General features: G+C 39.2%; 1 protein-coding gene and 1 long non-coding RNA gene across 10 annotated transcripts in view; one reads left to right on the top strand and one right to left on the bottom strand.

Moving 5' to 3' along the window:
* DLG2 (discs large MAGUK scaffold protein 2) overlaps positions 1-15,241 on the top strand; it is a 1,569,268-nt gene that overhangs the window by 1,134,662 nt on the left and 419,365 nt on the right. For all 9 annotated transcript variants that reach the window (XM_030558530.1, XM_030558473.1, XM_030558462.1 and 6 more), the window contains one exon: positions 12,983-13,119. In XM_030558530.1, coding sequence (XP_030414390.1) covers positions 12,983-13,119 — 137 coding nt within the window. The remainder of the gene's footprint in view (positions 1-12,982; positions 13,120-15,241) is intronic.
* Positions 548-8,314, bottom strand: LOC115649724. Its single transcript, XR_003999896.1, has 3 exons — positions 8,192-8,314; positions 3,720-3,903; positions 548-1,665 (listed from the first exon to the last, which is right to left on the bottom strand). It is a non-coding gene; the product is annotated as an uncharacterized LOC115649724 (long non-coding RNA).

The following is a 15,241-nucleotide window of genomic DNA, read 5'->3' as shown; positions in this document are numbered from 1 at the left end:
GTTTAAATATTATTGTAGTTAGCACTGTCCTGTTCTCAGCATGGATAAGGTATTGGTTTTCAGATAAGCTTGTGCGCTTCAGGACATGCCTTGGAAGGTCTGATATTCCTGACTGCAGATTTCACATATGGGCCCCTCCAGATTCCTCTTTCTTTAAATATGTTGGATAACTATCATACTTCTTCCTGACAAAACACTCAGGTTGGTGTTCATAGAAAAAGAGAGAACCACCATTAGCTTAGTGAGCGGCAATGGTAGCTTTTATATTGTTTGTTGTTGTGGAGTATTTTTATTTCACTTTATCTCGTAGAGCATTGCAGATGAGCCTGCTTGTCGTCAGTATACTGAGTGGCTGTAGTACAGCTGCATGGAAACGCAGAGGAAAGAACCAAACCAAGAACATGTTGTTCCTGAACAAGTGTTTTCAGAGTCTAATGTTAATGCTGTATCTCAGTCAATACAATCATGTTTTTATCTCCATTCCTTGTTCAGAACATCGCCAAACAGGTGATATGTAACTTGTAACAGTGGAGATTTCAGAGTCTTCCAACGCAAAAACAGTTGTTTAATCCATGTCTCACTCTTTTATAAGGCAAAAGTAACAAAATGAATGGCAAGTTATTCATGACTTGGTTGTGAATAGATAAGACCATTTACAAGATAAAATCTGATTTCAGTTTGTATGTTCAAGTTTAAATGTCATCAATCAGGCAGTTTTTCAAGAAAATATTTCCATTCAGATAGATTCTACTTTGCAGCTGAAGTAAGGGAATCAATGCTGAAATGCTTTAATCAGATAGATGAGAAACAAAAGTAACTGATTACTCTCCCTGACAGAATCATTTGTGGTGGTTAAGCAGATCGCAGAGTGACAGATTGATCTTTCTGCCTCCATTTAATTGGTAACAGATCATTAAATATTTTAATAGAACAGCCATCTCAACTTAAGAAGCAGTGACCTCACAGTAAACAAGTTAGAAATATAAATCATCTTGCTAATCTCTGCTAATGTGATATACAGCAAATCATTTTTTAAAAAATAAATCACAAATAGATATTGTCTTCCTGTGAGTCAGGTTTGTGTGCTCCGAGGATGGATTTCAATCTGTACAAAAAGATTTGCCAGATTCTATGGGAGTCTTTAGCATGTTTTGTGAGTGGTTTCATATAGAAAAAATGTATCATATTAAAACTATGCTTGGTCCTGCAGCCACTGATGTGCGTATTTGCAAGATGAAGCCCTGCTAATTTAATTTTTTAGGAGTGGCAAATAATGTGCCCATTCTGTAAGTAATTGGAATAATATTTAATAATTTAAGGTAAACTGTAGCAATTAAATACCAATATTGACGGAAAAAAACCCTCAGCTTTTAGATTTGGAGGAACTACTGAAGGAAAAAACTCCTCAGCTTTTAGATTTTTTGGGGAGTGGGAGGCAGGTTGAGAGGGCTTCCTCTTCCATTGACACCTGCAGGTTCAACTCCAAACCCCATAGATTCCCAGGAAATCAAAAAGAAGCATCGCCAAATAACCCGAGTCCATCTGAAGCCCTGTTATATCTGTGGGAAGCGTGGCATTCCACCTGCCAGGATAGCATGATTCAGTGAATGTGGCACTTCTCCTGTCTATCTCCCAAGGGGTGTTTTTTCAAGACTGGAATCACTTCTGCAGGGAAGAAATATGGGCCTAAATAAATTCTCTTTGCTGTATGTATAAATACTTCTGTTGCTTTAAATTCTCAAGAAAATGTATTGATTTTTAAGTAATTATCATTAAACACAAGTAACTCACTCTTTCCTTATGTATTAGTTATTAAAATGGATCTATAAATTCCAACAAATTGTTTGCGTAGTTCCAAGCACTCACTGGCCAGTAACAAGTAAATTAGTACTTAGTTTTAGTCATTTTAGTCATTAAAATCACTGAATAATTTTCTCTTTGAGTAAAAAAGTTGGGATACTTGGCTAAGGCCACAGAGGGAGTAAAATGTAAGAATTTTTAGCCTTCAATTTTCTGCTCTAACCATTCTTGATCCAATATTGTAATTAAAATAAGAGAGTAACAAAAGGCAAATGTTATAAAAGTAGTTAATTGTTGGGTTAACAAACAGGCATAACTCCTGCAACATTTAAATTCATAAACCCAAATTTGGGAGATCTGAATCTGAGGGGTAGAAGTGGCGAAATAATGTCTCCGTAACTTGACTTTCAGAAGGTTGAGACTAACGTCCATCTGTATTCTTGTGTGTGCATTAAAATGTACATGCATGGAGCCAGTTTGCATGCCCAATTACAATATAAGCATATGCATGGCCGACACACAAATTTAAAAGGAAAAAGCTACATGAAACTTTAAGCCACAACTTTCAAGGAATCAGGCCCTGACTGACTAATTTATTCTTATGTGGTTGATCTTGTAGGTATGTTCTTTTTCAATAATTTAGCTTTTTCATGTGAAATGTGTAGGATCAGTATGATAAGATCATGCTACATTAACTCAAATATTTGTCATGACTCACAGAGTAACAATACAAGTCAGACATTAAATGATTTTCTCTCTTCGTAGTATTTGTGCTAGTGGAAATATAACAGTATGTTTTGATGTATGGTTTTTAGTGAGATGCAAGTTGTCATTAATTAGCTTCTTTTAAAAAATCAGCTAATTGCAAATAATTAGGAACACTGCTTTCCTGTTTATATCCACAAGAGTTTTGAAATATTCTGTAAAATGACTGAGTAGGTCAAAAGAGAATACAAAATTGTATTTTATCTTCAAATCTATTTAGACAAATGTAAATTATAGAGAATGTACAACATGTGATGAGAAATTTCATTCATGTCTTAAAATTCTCTGCATCCCATCACTTAAACTGTATCCAAAGGAAATCTAGCTGCCTATGATATTTTTGATAACTATGTGCATGTAAAAATCCATAATAGGAAATATTCTTTAAAAGTCTTAAGAAGGCAAAAGAGCAGATAAGAAGTTTTATGTATGGGTGTTGAACATTTACTTTTTAGACAGAATAATATGACAATATATTTTCAGGCCATTTATCAGGATCACAAATAATTAGCCTTTATTGTGATAATGCAAACACTACACATCTGCTGTATCTGTATTCTTATTGTTTACTATTGAGGTTCTTGCTACTATATTTGAAGATATGTCAGTATTTGTGTCATAGTGCTTCCTCCCAAATCCCAGTGGGGCATTTAAATCAAACTCAAACATTTATTCTAGGCCAAAAAGCAAATAAATCTCTGCTTGGAGCAAATTCCTTTCTGGCAGTTGCAAGCCACATGCATTCTACTGCAGCATTTGATTTTTACATCCAGAGGCAGGGAGAGAAGCAATGAGGAGGAGGGATGGGCTTGTTTGAGATGTTTGGACACACATGCAGAGAACAGACCAGAGAAACTCAGCTAGAAACGCTGCCCAGAAATATCCAGAAAACTTGTCACATATGAGAGGGCTCATCCAGGATATGAACTGTCATGGGCCTCAGATACTTAGGATGAACTGCTTGTTTCGAAGTACGTACTGGTTAGTATGTGTCATCTGTCTCCCTTTGATCCACATAGGACATTCTACAGCTCTCAAAGGAAGAAACACCACTTAAGGCCTGTGCTACACTAGCGGGGTGGTTCGAACTAAGATATACAACTTCAGCTATGCTATTCGCGTAGCTGAAGTCGAAGTATTTTAGTTTGACTTACCTGGCCATCCTCACGGCGGCGACTTGACTGTCGTGGCTTCCCCATTGACTCCGCTTACTCGTCCTGCCAAGGTGGATCGATTCTGGGATCGATTTATTGCATCCAGATGAAACGCACAAATAAAATGTGGCCTCAGGCAGAGGGCATTGCTGGGGCTGCCAACTCTCCAGGATTGGCCTGGAGTCTCCAGAAATGAAAGATTAATCTTTAATTAAAGATTATTTCATGTGATGAAATCTCCAGGAATACATTCAACCAAAATTGGCAACCCTGGGCATTGCAGGAGTCTGATTTTGAGGTGATGAAGGCATGGGTAACAATTCATGGTCTGTATCTGAAATGGAGAAGGGCTGACTTCACTGTAGCTACTATTGGATTTTCTAATAGCAGCTGGGAATCCAACCAGGCTGGTCCCAGATTGCAAACCCCCTCAATCATTTTCCTGCCATCTCTTTTGGCTGCTTAGTCAACCACAGATATCATCCCAGTTTTAGCTGCTCAGCCAGTTAGCCCTCTTCCAGACCCAAAGTAATGCAACTGACAGCTCTAGCGAGGTCAAAATATAAAGCTGTGTATCCTCAGCCTACTGAATACATTTCAACCCATGTCTCCTAACATGCCCTAACAACAGCCCTGACAACAGCCTCATGCACTCATTAAATAAGAGGAGTGATAAGATGGAGTCCTACAGAACCCTACATCGTTAATTAATGATTATATCGTTGAATGTTTTGGATCAACAAATGAAAGGCAGGTATGAGGTGGAAAATATTATACTGTTCACCTGATAGGAGCTATAGCTAAAATCTGGCTCTCTTGAAAAATGACTCTATAAAAAAGGAACTGTGGGGTTCCATGGTTATAATAAGAGTCTTTGTTATTTCCATAGGAAGTGTGTTCAATTTACCTACAAAAATGTGGGATTAAGGAGCTCTGACAACTCAGGCTCAACGCAGGCCGATGGCCTCAAGGAGAAGAATCTGGATTGTGAAGCACTCCCTGTTAATCCTTTACAAAGTGCTTTGTGCACTGCCTCTGCCACACCCAATGGTTCCAAGCAGTGTTGCTGTGTATAGTGGCCAGCACAAAGTTTCTGAGTCTAAACTCTGGCAAGCATCTGTGTTGGTTCAGCAGCAGGGAAAGGCTTAGACATGCAGGGGTAATCTCTTTCTTGAGCTCAATAGATTCCATAGCCAAGAGCAAAGGAAATGTAGAACTGTATAATAGCTGAGGACATTAGTAGACTAATATCTTCAACTATTATACTGTTCAACTATCATCTTTTTCTATATAATGGTAATTTCAAAGGGCATCCTTTTCACCGACAAGCATTGTACATCTGCCGTACTCTGCCTGAAATTGAGAAATAACTGAAGAATATTACATATGTCATATTAAATGTCAGACACTAAGGAAGATGCTTAATGCTTTTGAGTTCACAGAATACCCTGAGAAAGAAGCATGGTGATGGGATCAATTAGATGTTTTTTCAGTTATACTTTCCCAGGCTATCGCCATATTGTCCACTTGTCAGAGCCCTCTCAAATGCTCGAGGGAAGACTGGGGTACTAGCTGATAGTACTAGATGCAAATAGTTCTTCTGAACTCTGGTGAAATGTTGTGAACTGTAAAATGTCTTAACTGAATTTAACAGTTGTTTGATCTTTCCTCTGAGTGGATACAAAATTCAGCTAAATTATATTTATGGAACTTTTATTGGAACAAAATGTCACATAAGCCAGGATGGGAAGAGATTCATAAGAACTCACTCAAACAAAGGGCAGTTTAAACTTAAATATCTAGAGCAGAATCTGTCTCTAAACTGCTCTTTGTAAGACCCTAGCACCCACATTGGCTTTAATTTATTTTAAAAATTGAATTAATTTTGTAATTCAATTCATTTTTTCATAAGCAAACTCCCCAGGCCAAAATAGTTGAGGTAACTGTTAAAGAATCGTATATGTCAAGGGGAATAGTAACTGAGGAATCCTTTTTCTGCAGCACCCTATTTAGAATTAGCCATGTCTCTGTGGGTCTTGTTATTTATGTTGCTTCCATAACTGTGCTATCTGTCAAATCTAATCAATCAAATGGTATCAATCAAATGATCTTGTGTTAATTTACCTGTGTTCCTTTCCTAAGTTAAGTGGAATTTGATGAACTAGAAGCCCATCTTAGAAGAATACATCACACTAGCATTGACAACTTAATTGATGTATGACTGATATAACTATGCCTTTCAGAAAGAGCAAGTGAATATAGAATGATTAAATTCTGTAAGCTTAGAGTGATTTTGCAGAGGACAGCTCTTGAATATATTCTTAGCAATGCTTTGGGAACTGGGTACAGGAGCATTACCTCATCGCTGGTCCAAAGGGGATTAACTCCATCTCAGTTTCCTTTTTCCCTTCTGCATCTACTGCTGGGGAGGGCTATGAGGGTGGCTGCTTTTGAGACAGATGAGGGAGAATGCCTGGGGGAAACTAGGCTGTACAACCTGAGCTGGATTGGACCCTGACCTTGGAATGTTTGTTACTTTTTGATTGTTAGTTTATTTCACTGTCAGGTTCAGTTTCACAGGTTCAAAATGTAGGCATAACTCCTTTTCCTATGCAGATCAAGCAGTATAACAGCCAATGAAACACTCTCAATTTGGTAACATTAGGCTCTGCGTCTCTCCACTCCACTCTCCTTAGTCTTACTCTCTGCCCTTTAAGTCAGAAAAACATGAGCTCGGAGGAAGAGATGGAACAAGAAATGCACTGCTTACCACGACAGTCTTTGCCCTACACTAACAGGTTCCCTATGCTGTACCTGTGATTTGGGGCCTTAATGGTAAATTAACAGGGCAACACTTATGTTTCCAGAACGCACTGTCCGGGTTTCTTATCAGCAAGTGATTTATTTGCTGAAAAATGAAGCTTCAAATGACCCAAAACTATTCACAAATTTGACATGAATAGTTTAAGCTAGTGGTTTTCAACCTGTGGTCCGCAGACCTATGGGAGTCCACAGACTATGTCTAAGATTTCCAAAGGGGTCTACACCTCCACGCATAATTTTTTAGGGGTCCACAAAGGAAAAAAGGTTAAAAACCACTGTTTTAAGCTATTCACAAAATGGCTGCAACCAAACTGGAAAATCAGTTGTTTGCTCAGCTCTAGTTTATGTGGACACAGTGGAAATATGAAGACAGATGCCTGGAATTAAGTGGCAGGCGTCAACTTTTATTAAACTTTCGTACGGAGAGGGCTCTCCCCAGCCATCACCCATACCCTCCTGTACCAGTCATTTAATTGATCTGACCTCAGACCACGAAGGCCACAAGATCTCACCCCATCACATGAGCCCAAGGCCCAACAATAAAACCCCAGATCTTTTGCCTGTGGGACTATTAATTTTATTCTGTTAACTGCACTGGAAACAGGCCACAAGTTGCACCAAATAAACAACTCCACCCTAGTACCTTAGTACCTAGTACCTCCACTGTGGCTTGAAGGTGCTGCGAGGAAGGCAAAAAACTCCCTGGTCCTCTGCCAATTGGCCCCTGGGAGAAAATAATTCCTTCTTGACCTCCTAAAAAGATGATTGGCTAGATCCGCGGCATCTGTCAGGCCAAGTTCCCAGTTTGGGTGGTAGGGTGGGCTTCTGGAATGGAGCCGAAATAGATTCCACATAGCCGTGTGCTGGGTTAAAATGCTGGCAGCTGGGTAATGCTGGCCAATCAGCACCCCTCTCATCCTGCTGACCAGTGGTGTCAGAGACTCCCAATGGGAGGAGCTACCAATTACCCTTGCTTCTGTCTCCCTCCCTTGCTATTGGGACTGTCCCCCTTTCACTGCTGGCCCCATCAAGTTCCTCACCCATTGATGGGTGTGGCATTTCTGAGCCTAACTAAGATAGCTGCTCCTGATTGCTTCAACCAAGAGAGGTTTCCATCTATGACTCTGAAACTCTTGCTAGGCTTTATTTCCACATGCCAACCCCCATCCCAGTCACTGTTCATTGCAATGAGGTACAGCAGAATGCAATACTCCCCCCATGAGGAAGCAGATGACCTATATCCCCTATCACTACCCTTATTTTCTGTATTATATAGGGACAAGCTATTTATTACATTAAAAATGTCTATAATTAATAAAGCAACATTAAGCAACCGATACGAATGCTCCCAGTGTTCCCAAGGGTTATAAGGAATCCCAAGTATAAACACTGTGTATTTTTGCTAACACACTGACAGACTTAAAACACGTATCCAAACACTGCATTCGTGCAACACATAATACAAAATAAATGTAAATGCTGGCTTAACTAAAACTAGAAGTTGTATTAAAATTATTAGTTGCTTTTAATGAAAGCATTTACTCTGCACACTCGAATTATTTACATATTGGAAATGTTCTAGGTTAAAGGGTTAGCTGTCTGATCTAAGTTCTGTAAACAGTTTTTGGAATATTATCAATTAAACTTACATTTGCCAGGATATTGCCTGCTAAGCTCTTATAAGGTTGTCATGAAGGTTTTCATTTAGACAGAAATTGATTTACATGGTTATCAATTTAAACCACAAAAAAACAAAAAAGATGTGAGTGATATCAAATTTACAGACTGTCACTTGCTCATGTTGCACAATCTCTGTATATCATTTTGTCCTGTCACTTCTGTCCGGATATCTTTCTCCAGACTTGCAGCTGTTGTTTTCTCTGACAGTTGCTTTTACAGATCATTACTGCTAACTCAGTTTGGTTCACAATTGGTTTTAAACCCCAAGCCACTATGCAACCCCTACTGTCCCTTTCCTCCCCATCAAAAAAGTGATGGCATAAACATTGACTTTGAATTGCTTGGCTTTCATACAAATATTGTCGCTACCTTGGCTTTCTTGAAATTAATCATTGCCAGAAGAAAGACAGGACACTAGAAATTTGATTTAACTGGGCTGCAACTGTATTAAGCTGCTCTTCTGGGAATTATCTGGCAATAACTTGTCGGGCACAGATCATCCTTCCTTCCATAACCCATACTACATGGAGGTGGGCACTGCCTTCAGCTCCACCACTCTCTGTCACCCAGGGTCGGGGGCTGCTTTTAGCTTGCCACCTTTTGCACCATTAACCTGGTTCTAGCACATTACAGGGTCCCCACTGTCCTCCCCTCGTGTGGGTTGGGCAGAGGGTGTTATTTCCTTGCCAGACATTACGAGTCCCAGTTCCATTCTCCACCTTCTCTAGGACATGTCTTCTCCTACTCGGAGTCCAGCTGCAGTTTATCAGGGAACTGGACCTCCTATTGAATGAGTAATTGTGCTAGGCACCTGTCAAGTTGTGCAGAGAATAAATGCCCACAAGGATGAGAGAAACAAGGGGGAGCCAATCTTTGAAGTGACCAGGGGTTTTCTTTCTCATCCCGACCCTCAGAAAGTGTCCCCACCTCTGAGGTTGAGGGGGATGTGGGAAAGTCTACATTTAAATACAATGTGTTAAACTAAAAAATGAAATTAAAGTCTTTTTGAAAGGTTATGAAAGCAGTCGAAAACAATGTATTTTAAAAATCTTGTTCAGTATATTCCAGTAATTTAAAACAACTGTCTTTATTAACAACTTATGTGAATTTTTACAGTAGTCAAACTATCTTAAACATCCCAATCACTTGATGATTACCTGTTCTGTTCATTCCTTCTGGGGCATCTAGCATTAGCTGCTGTCAGTTGACAGGATACTGGGCTAGATGGACCTTTGGTCTGACACAGTATGGCGATTATGTCCCCAAAACTTTGATATATAAAATGTCTGCTGGGGAAATAATAAAATAAAGCAAAAGAAATACATTAAATTCACTTCACTAACCTAAAAGTTGTTGCCAGTATTTTCTTTCTTCATTTTATCATCCCCTTTGTCTCTTCTTCCATATTTAGATTAATATATTTTAATGGAGCAGACGTCATTAGATTATCTAATTTGGACCATTATATCACAGGTGACCTATACTGGGTAGTCTAGTCATTTTGTGCCATTTTCTTTCTCTTCTTTCCTTACTTGTCTGTATTTTCTTTTGGATGGTTGTTACTTCTTGTCTCTCTTTCTGCTCTTCCATAGTCATTCATCGTCAAGGCTGGCTCTTGGCTTTGTGTGTCCCAAAGGCAGCCTTAGTATACATAGTACTGTGCTGTGCAGTCTTATAGGCAGCTTTGCACTGTTTCATAGGTTATGCAACTCTGCCTTTGAAAATGAATGGGAGATGCATACATTCCCGCAACACCTTGTAAACGTACTGGTGACATCTTACTGATCCGGCAATATGCTGCACTTCCTCAGCTCCTGTGGATTTGGGGAATGAGTGATTTAGTAAGAACCTGCACAGGATTAGTCTCTTAATCATAGAGTAATAGAGTTAAGGCCAGGAGGGACCCCTACATCATATAGGTCACTGCAGGCCACCAACACCATCCAGCGTCCTCACACTAAACCCACCAACTAAAATTAGACCAAAATATTACACCCACAATTGAGGAAAACAGAGGTTCCCAAGGTCATACAGAAGACCTCAGTGGCAGGATTTAGAATAGAGGTCTCGTAACTCTCAGTTTGCTGTCCTATCAACCTGCCATCCTCTGCCTGCCATCCTCATTCTGGAATAATATTTTAGAAAATTTTATTACATTGTCATAAAAATGTATACCTGTAACAGGTCAGGGCACAGGCAGTCTTACTCAGTGGTCACAGCTGGACTATGGGTCACACGTAAGGGATGGTAGTTGGCGAGCAGAGGTTGGAGGATTCGCTAGAGCCAGGGTCAAATCAGGCTGGGGTCCAAGACCAGAGATCACAGGTAGTACTGCTGGAATCAGGAAATAAGAGTCAGGGTCACAGCCAGGCTGGAGTTGGAGACTCAAAGTTAGAGGTAGTATCAGGCTGGAGTCAGGAGGCCAGAGTCAAGTCAGACTCAGTCTAGGATCGGAGATGAAGTGAGCTCTGGAGTTGCAGCAGGCCCGAAGTCTGTGTAGTTGCTCCAGGGTTAAATAGCGTGCTTAGCCAATCAAAGGGCTGCAGGGTACTGTCATTCTGGGTCTCTTGGATGGTACTTCCTGCTTTGCCTTGCCACAGTGCCCCCCATGGCACCATGGGAACATCAGCTGTCCCTGGCTGTGCAGACCTGAGTTTTAGTCCCAGATCCTTTTGTCACCAGGTGTTGGATTTTTTTCACCCAGTGTGTAATAAATAAGTCATCAAAGGAGGCAGTAGCCCAAGTGTAGCTGTTTTGCGGCAAAGTACTAAGAGTTTTTGCCACTGAAGTTTTCTTAACAAGGACATCCTTTTGTCCCCTTCATTATGTCTCCCTGGTGATAAAGAAATGATTGAGGACTAAGCAAATCATATATTTTTTTTCCCAGAATTGTTCTCATTGTTGTCTTAACAGTAGCACATAAATACAAAGAGTATTCAGAAATTAGATAAAACTTTATTTTAATTGTCCCACCATTCTAAATGAATTTTACATGTATTTTTAACAAATGTCATAATTAATTCATTTAAAGTTCATTGGATTTCAGATATTATTCCAGAGGTTTCTCTTTATACTTTATCATTTTGCAAGTCTCCATTAATTAGCCTATTCCATTATCTGACAGCACGTTTCTCCAAAGATACTATGAGAGGAAACTCATAATTTCATTGTCAACAGATTTAATTCATTTTAAAACTTCATCTCTGCTGTCATGTAGATAACAAAGCCTTTTGGTGTTAACTGTAACATCAGTAAGTTTTATTGCGCAAGCAATAAAGCTGGTGAAAATCATAAACTGTCAAGTTACAGGGATCAAATCTTTTTCTATTGCATCTCTCCAGACGAAGTTCCAGGCATCACTAAAATGTTTGTTTCTATAACCAATGAATATAATACATTTTGAAAATAAAATTAGTGATATAAAAATCAGAGATAGCATTTATTTCCTTTGTTGCAGCAATACTTACGCTTGGGTTGTCTCCAAATCTCACCTTATGAGCAAGTGTCAGTAACGGCTTACTGGTTCAGCTGGGAGTTCTCATTAGAGACATATGACTCTAAGAAAAAGCAAACAATTGTTATGAATTGTTTGGGGAGTCTATACTAGATTTTTATGAAAATAAGACACCACAGACAGATATTGCCATGCACTTTTGCAAAATGGGAGATAAAATTTTAGTACTAATGAGAGCAGTGATATCTGTATGTGTAGCTGTAATAGTAGAGAGAATATCGGTAAAGGGTTAAACCTGGGGATTCTGAAGTCTGTTTATTTTTCCTTCTTGTTCTATGTATTTTTCTGCAGTTTGCATTATCATTTCCTAATCATATTACAATACACTATTGACATCACTCCAGAGCTTGGAGATCTTTTGTGTGATTCTTCATCTAGGAATTTTACAGGTTACTAAACAGAAGTTACATGTACGTAAAGGTATATCAGTCTAATCTTTCATGCACCCATAACCCATAATAGCTGAGTGCTAATAATTATGCAAAGCAGAATTAAATCTAAAGGACTGCAATCTCCATCTGTCTCTACCTAAATTATTCTGTGCTTTTCACTGTGGTAATTCAACAACTTGTACATTCTACAAGGGATCTCTCCTTCTCTCTGCCTATCCGTGGCATTATGCTGTTTATAGGAACAACAAGAATATTGAGAGTTTTATTTCTCTGTGTGTGTGTATACAACGAGAAACACAACAGTTTTGAAGAGATAAAACACCATGATTCACAGCATAATCCAAACTGTACTCATAGTCAGGAAAAACACTTTCCCTGATGGAAGTTTATCCTATGCCTAGCATAGGGTTTGTTGCACTTTCTAGCACTGGCCACAGTCAGAGACAAGATACTGGTTTAGATGGACCACTGGTCATCTTCTTAGCATATACATGGCAACGTGCCACAGGAGGCACATGGCCAGGATTCATCACCAAATTTGATCTGGTGGTTGGTTCATTACCTTCCCCAGGTCGGGACAGATACTGATGGGGAGTGCAATGTGAATGCTGGCCCATGCTACTGGTTTTGATTCAATATGGCAGTATGTTCTTAACCCACATCTGTGACTGATATCCATGGAAATATTGGCAGAGCAATGTAAAAATTCACGTACCCTACAAGTTTCCTTGTATACTATTTGCTATTAGTAAATATTATAATAACTTTCCAACGGAGAAAATACATATTTCCCTTGCATTCCTTAATAGTATGTTTGGTATTGCTAATGAGTATTCCTCCCCTTTCTTTTCCAGGTTTGGGCTTCAGTATTGCAGGAGGGGTGGGAAACCAACACATTGCTGGAGACAACAGCATTTATGTTACTAAGATTATTGATGGAGGAGCAGCACAAAAAGATGGAAGGTTGCAAGTTGGAGACAGACTTCTTATGGTGAGAATAAGAAACTGGAACTATATTTGAAGTGGTGGACATATGTTTCAAATGGGGATTTTTGCAGTGAAGGTGTGGTAGTGATTCAATCTGATTGAATGATTAATTGCAAGTAATACTGTTAATTTTTTATATTTTTCTTTGACTGTCTATGTTTGAGGCTGAAGTTGTATTGGAAAACCCAACTTGTCTTTATGAAGATGAGCCAAAGAGTCTCGTTAGTTTGGTATACTTTGCTGTGAGTTAAAAGATTATGAATCCACTGCTGTTATAGTAAATGTTTTACTCTGTATGTTTGGTTACTTGCTAATGCCAGGTCAGATGTTCTAGAGAAGTTTAGAACAAGATTTAAGGTTAAAGTGAAAAATCCCTTCATTGCCCTGAGGCCAGTCCTACTTTTTAAAATGACAGAAGTTAGCAAAGGAAAAGAGCTGGTAGATCATCCAGTCCACCTCCCTGTCAGTGAAATCAGACAATGTTATATAGCTATAACCTCATCAACATTAGGGGGTCTACTAATGTAAATATTTCAGTAAAAAGCACACCCCTGACCAAAATAGTTATACCGGTACAAAATCTATGTATAGACCAGGCTTAAGAGCTAAGACCAAGGTATCCTTCAGGGGAAACTATAAGAACTCCAAGCTTGGGGAGAATACTGAAGCTGAGGTTTAATTTTTAGTTTTGTGTTCTAACTTAACAAAAGAGCCACCTCCTACACCCAGGAAGGATATAAGTTTGGACGATACTCAATATTTTGTTGCACCTCAGTCTGAAGCTTAGTCAATATTTGGGGCCATGATGGGTTGTTTGCATTAGGAGGAGTAATTGATTGTACAAGTCAGGTATTTCTGTGGTGCAATCCTGTTTACTTACTAAGAATATACACAAAGTCCTGTTTCATAGAATCATAGAACAGGAAGGGACCTCGAGAGGTCATCTAGTCGAGTCCCCTGCACTCATGCCAGGACTAAGTATTATCTAAACCATCCCTGACAGGTGTTTGTCTAACCCAGGAGTAGGCAACCTATGGCATGCATGCCGAAGGTAGCGCACGAGCTGATTTTCAGTGGCACTCACACTGCCCAGGTCCTGGCCATTGATCCGGAGGGCCTTGCATTTTAATTTAATTTTAAAATGAAGCTTCTTAAACATTTTAAAAACCTTATTTACTTTACATACAACAATACTTTAGTTATATATTATACACTTATAGAAAGAGACCTTCTAAAAATGTTAACATGTATTACTGACACGCGAAATCTTAAATTAGAGTGAATAAATGAAGACTCAGCACATCACTTCTGAAAGGTTGCTGATCCCTGGTCTAACCTGCTTATAAAAATCTCCGATGATAGAGATTCTACAACCTCTCTAGGCAATTTATTCCAGTGCTTAACCACCCTGTTTAACCACCAGAGTAACAATGTAGTGTTTACTCACTGTTTTTTACTTTTGCCTTTCTCATTATCCAGACCATCCATACTAAGATGCACGATCCCCATACATCCTTCCTATTCCTAATTTAAGATTTTCACTTGTAAGGGCTATCTCAAGTTGTCATTTAAAAATAATCCCTATTAAAACCAATATGGAGTTTGTGTTAGAATCAGATTATGCCATCCATTTTTAAGTGTTGCATTATATGTGCATATATGGCCTCATGTCTGTCAGTTCAATTTCTTTATTTCCCTGTTCGTCTCTGAGGGCAGGTCTACACTTAAAATGCTGCATCAGCACAGCTGCACTGCTGTGGTGCTTAAGTAAGAAGCTGTTATGCCAATGTGAGAGCTTCTTCCATTGCCATAGTTAATCCACCTCCCCAAGAGGCAATAGCTATGTTGACAGGAAAAGCTCTCCCATTGACATAGTGCTGTCTACATGGAGGGTTATGTTGTTGTAGCTACGTCGCTCAGGGGGGTGGATTTTTCACACCCCTGAGTATTGTCATTAAACTGATGTACACCTGTAGTGTACACCTCACCTAAAGCACCAACTCTTGAAGTACTTGCAAACAGCCAAGCTCCCCTCTGTTTCAAACCCTAGTCCCTTAGGCTCATAGCCACTGATAAACGAAGCAAAGTAAAGTGAAAGGGAATAAAAGAGAATGAAATGCTATTTA

Source organism: Gopherus evgoodei, chromosome 1 (genome assembly GCF_007399415.2).
Source record: "Gopherus evgoodei ecotype Sinaloan lineage chromosome 1, rGopEvg1_v1.p, whole genome shotgun sequence".
NCBI lineage: Eukaryota > Metazoa > Chordata > Testudines > Testudinidae > Gopherus > Gopherus evgoodei.
The sequence above is the reverse complement of the archived record's forward strand: the minus strand, read 5'-3'. Positions and strand labels throughout refer to the sequence as shown.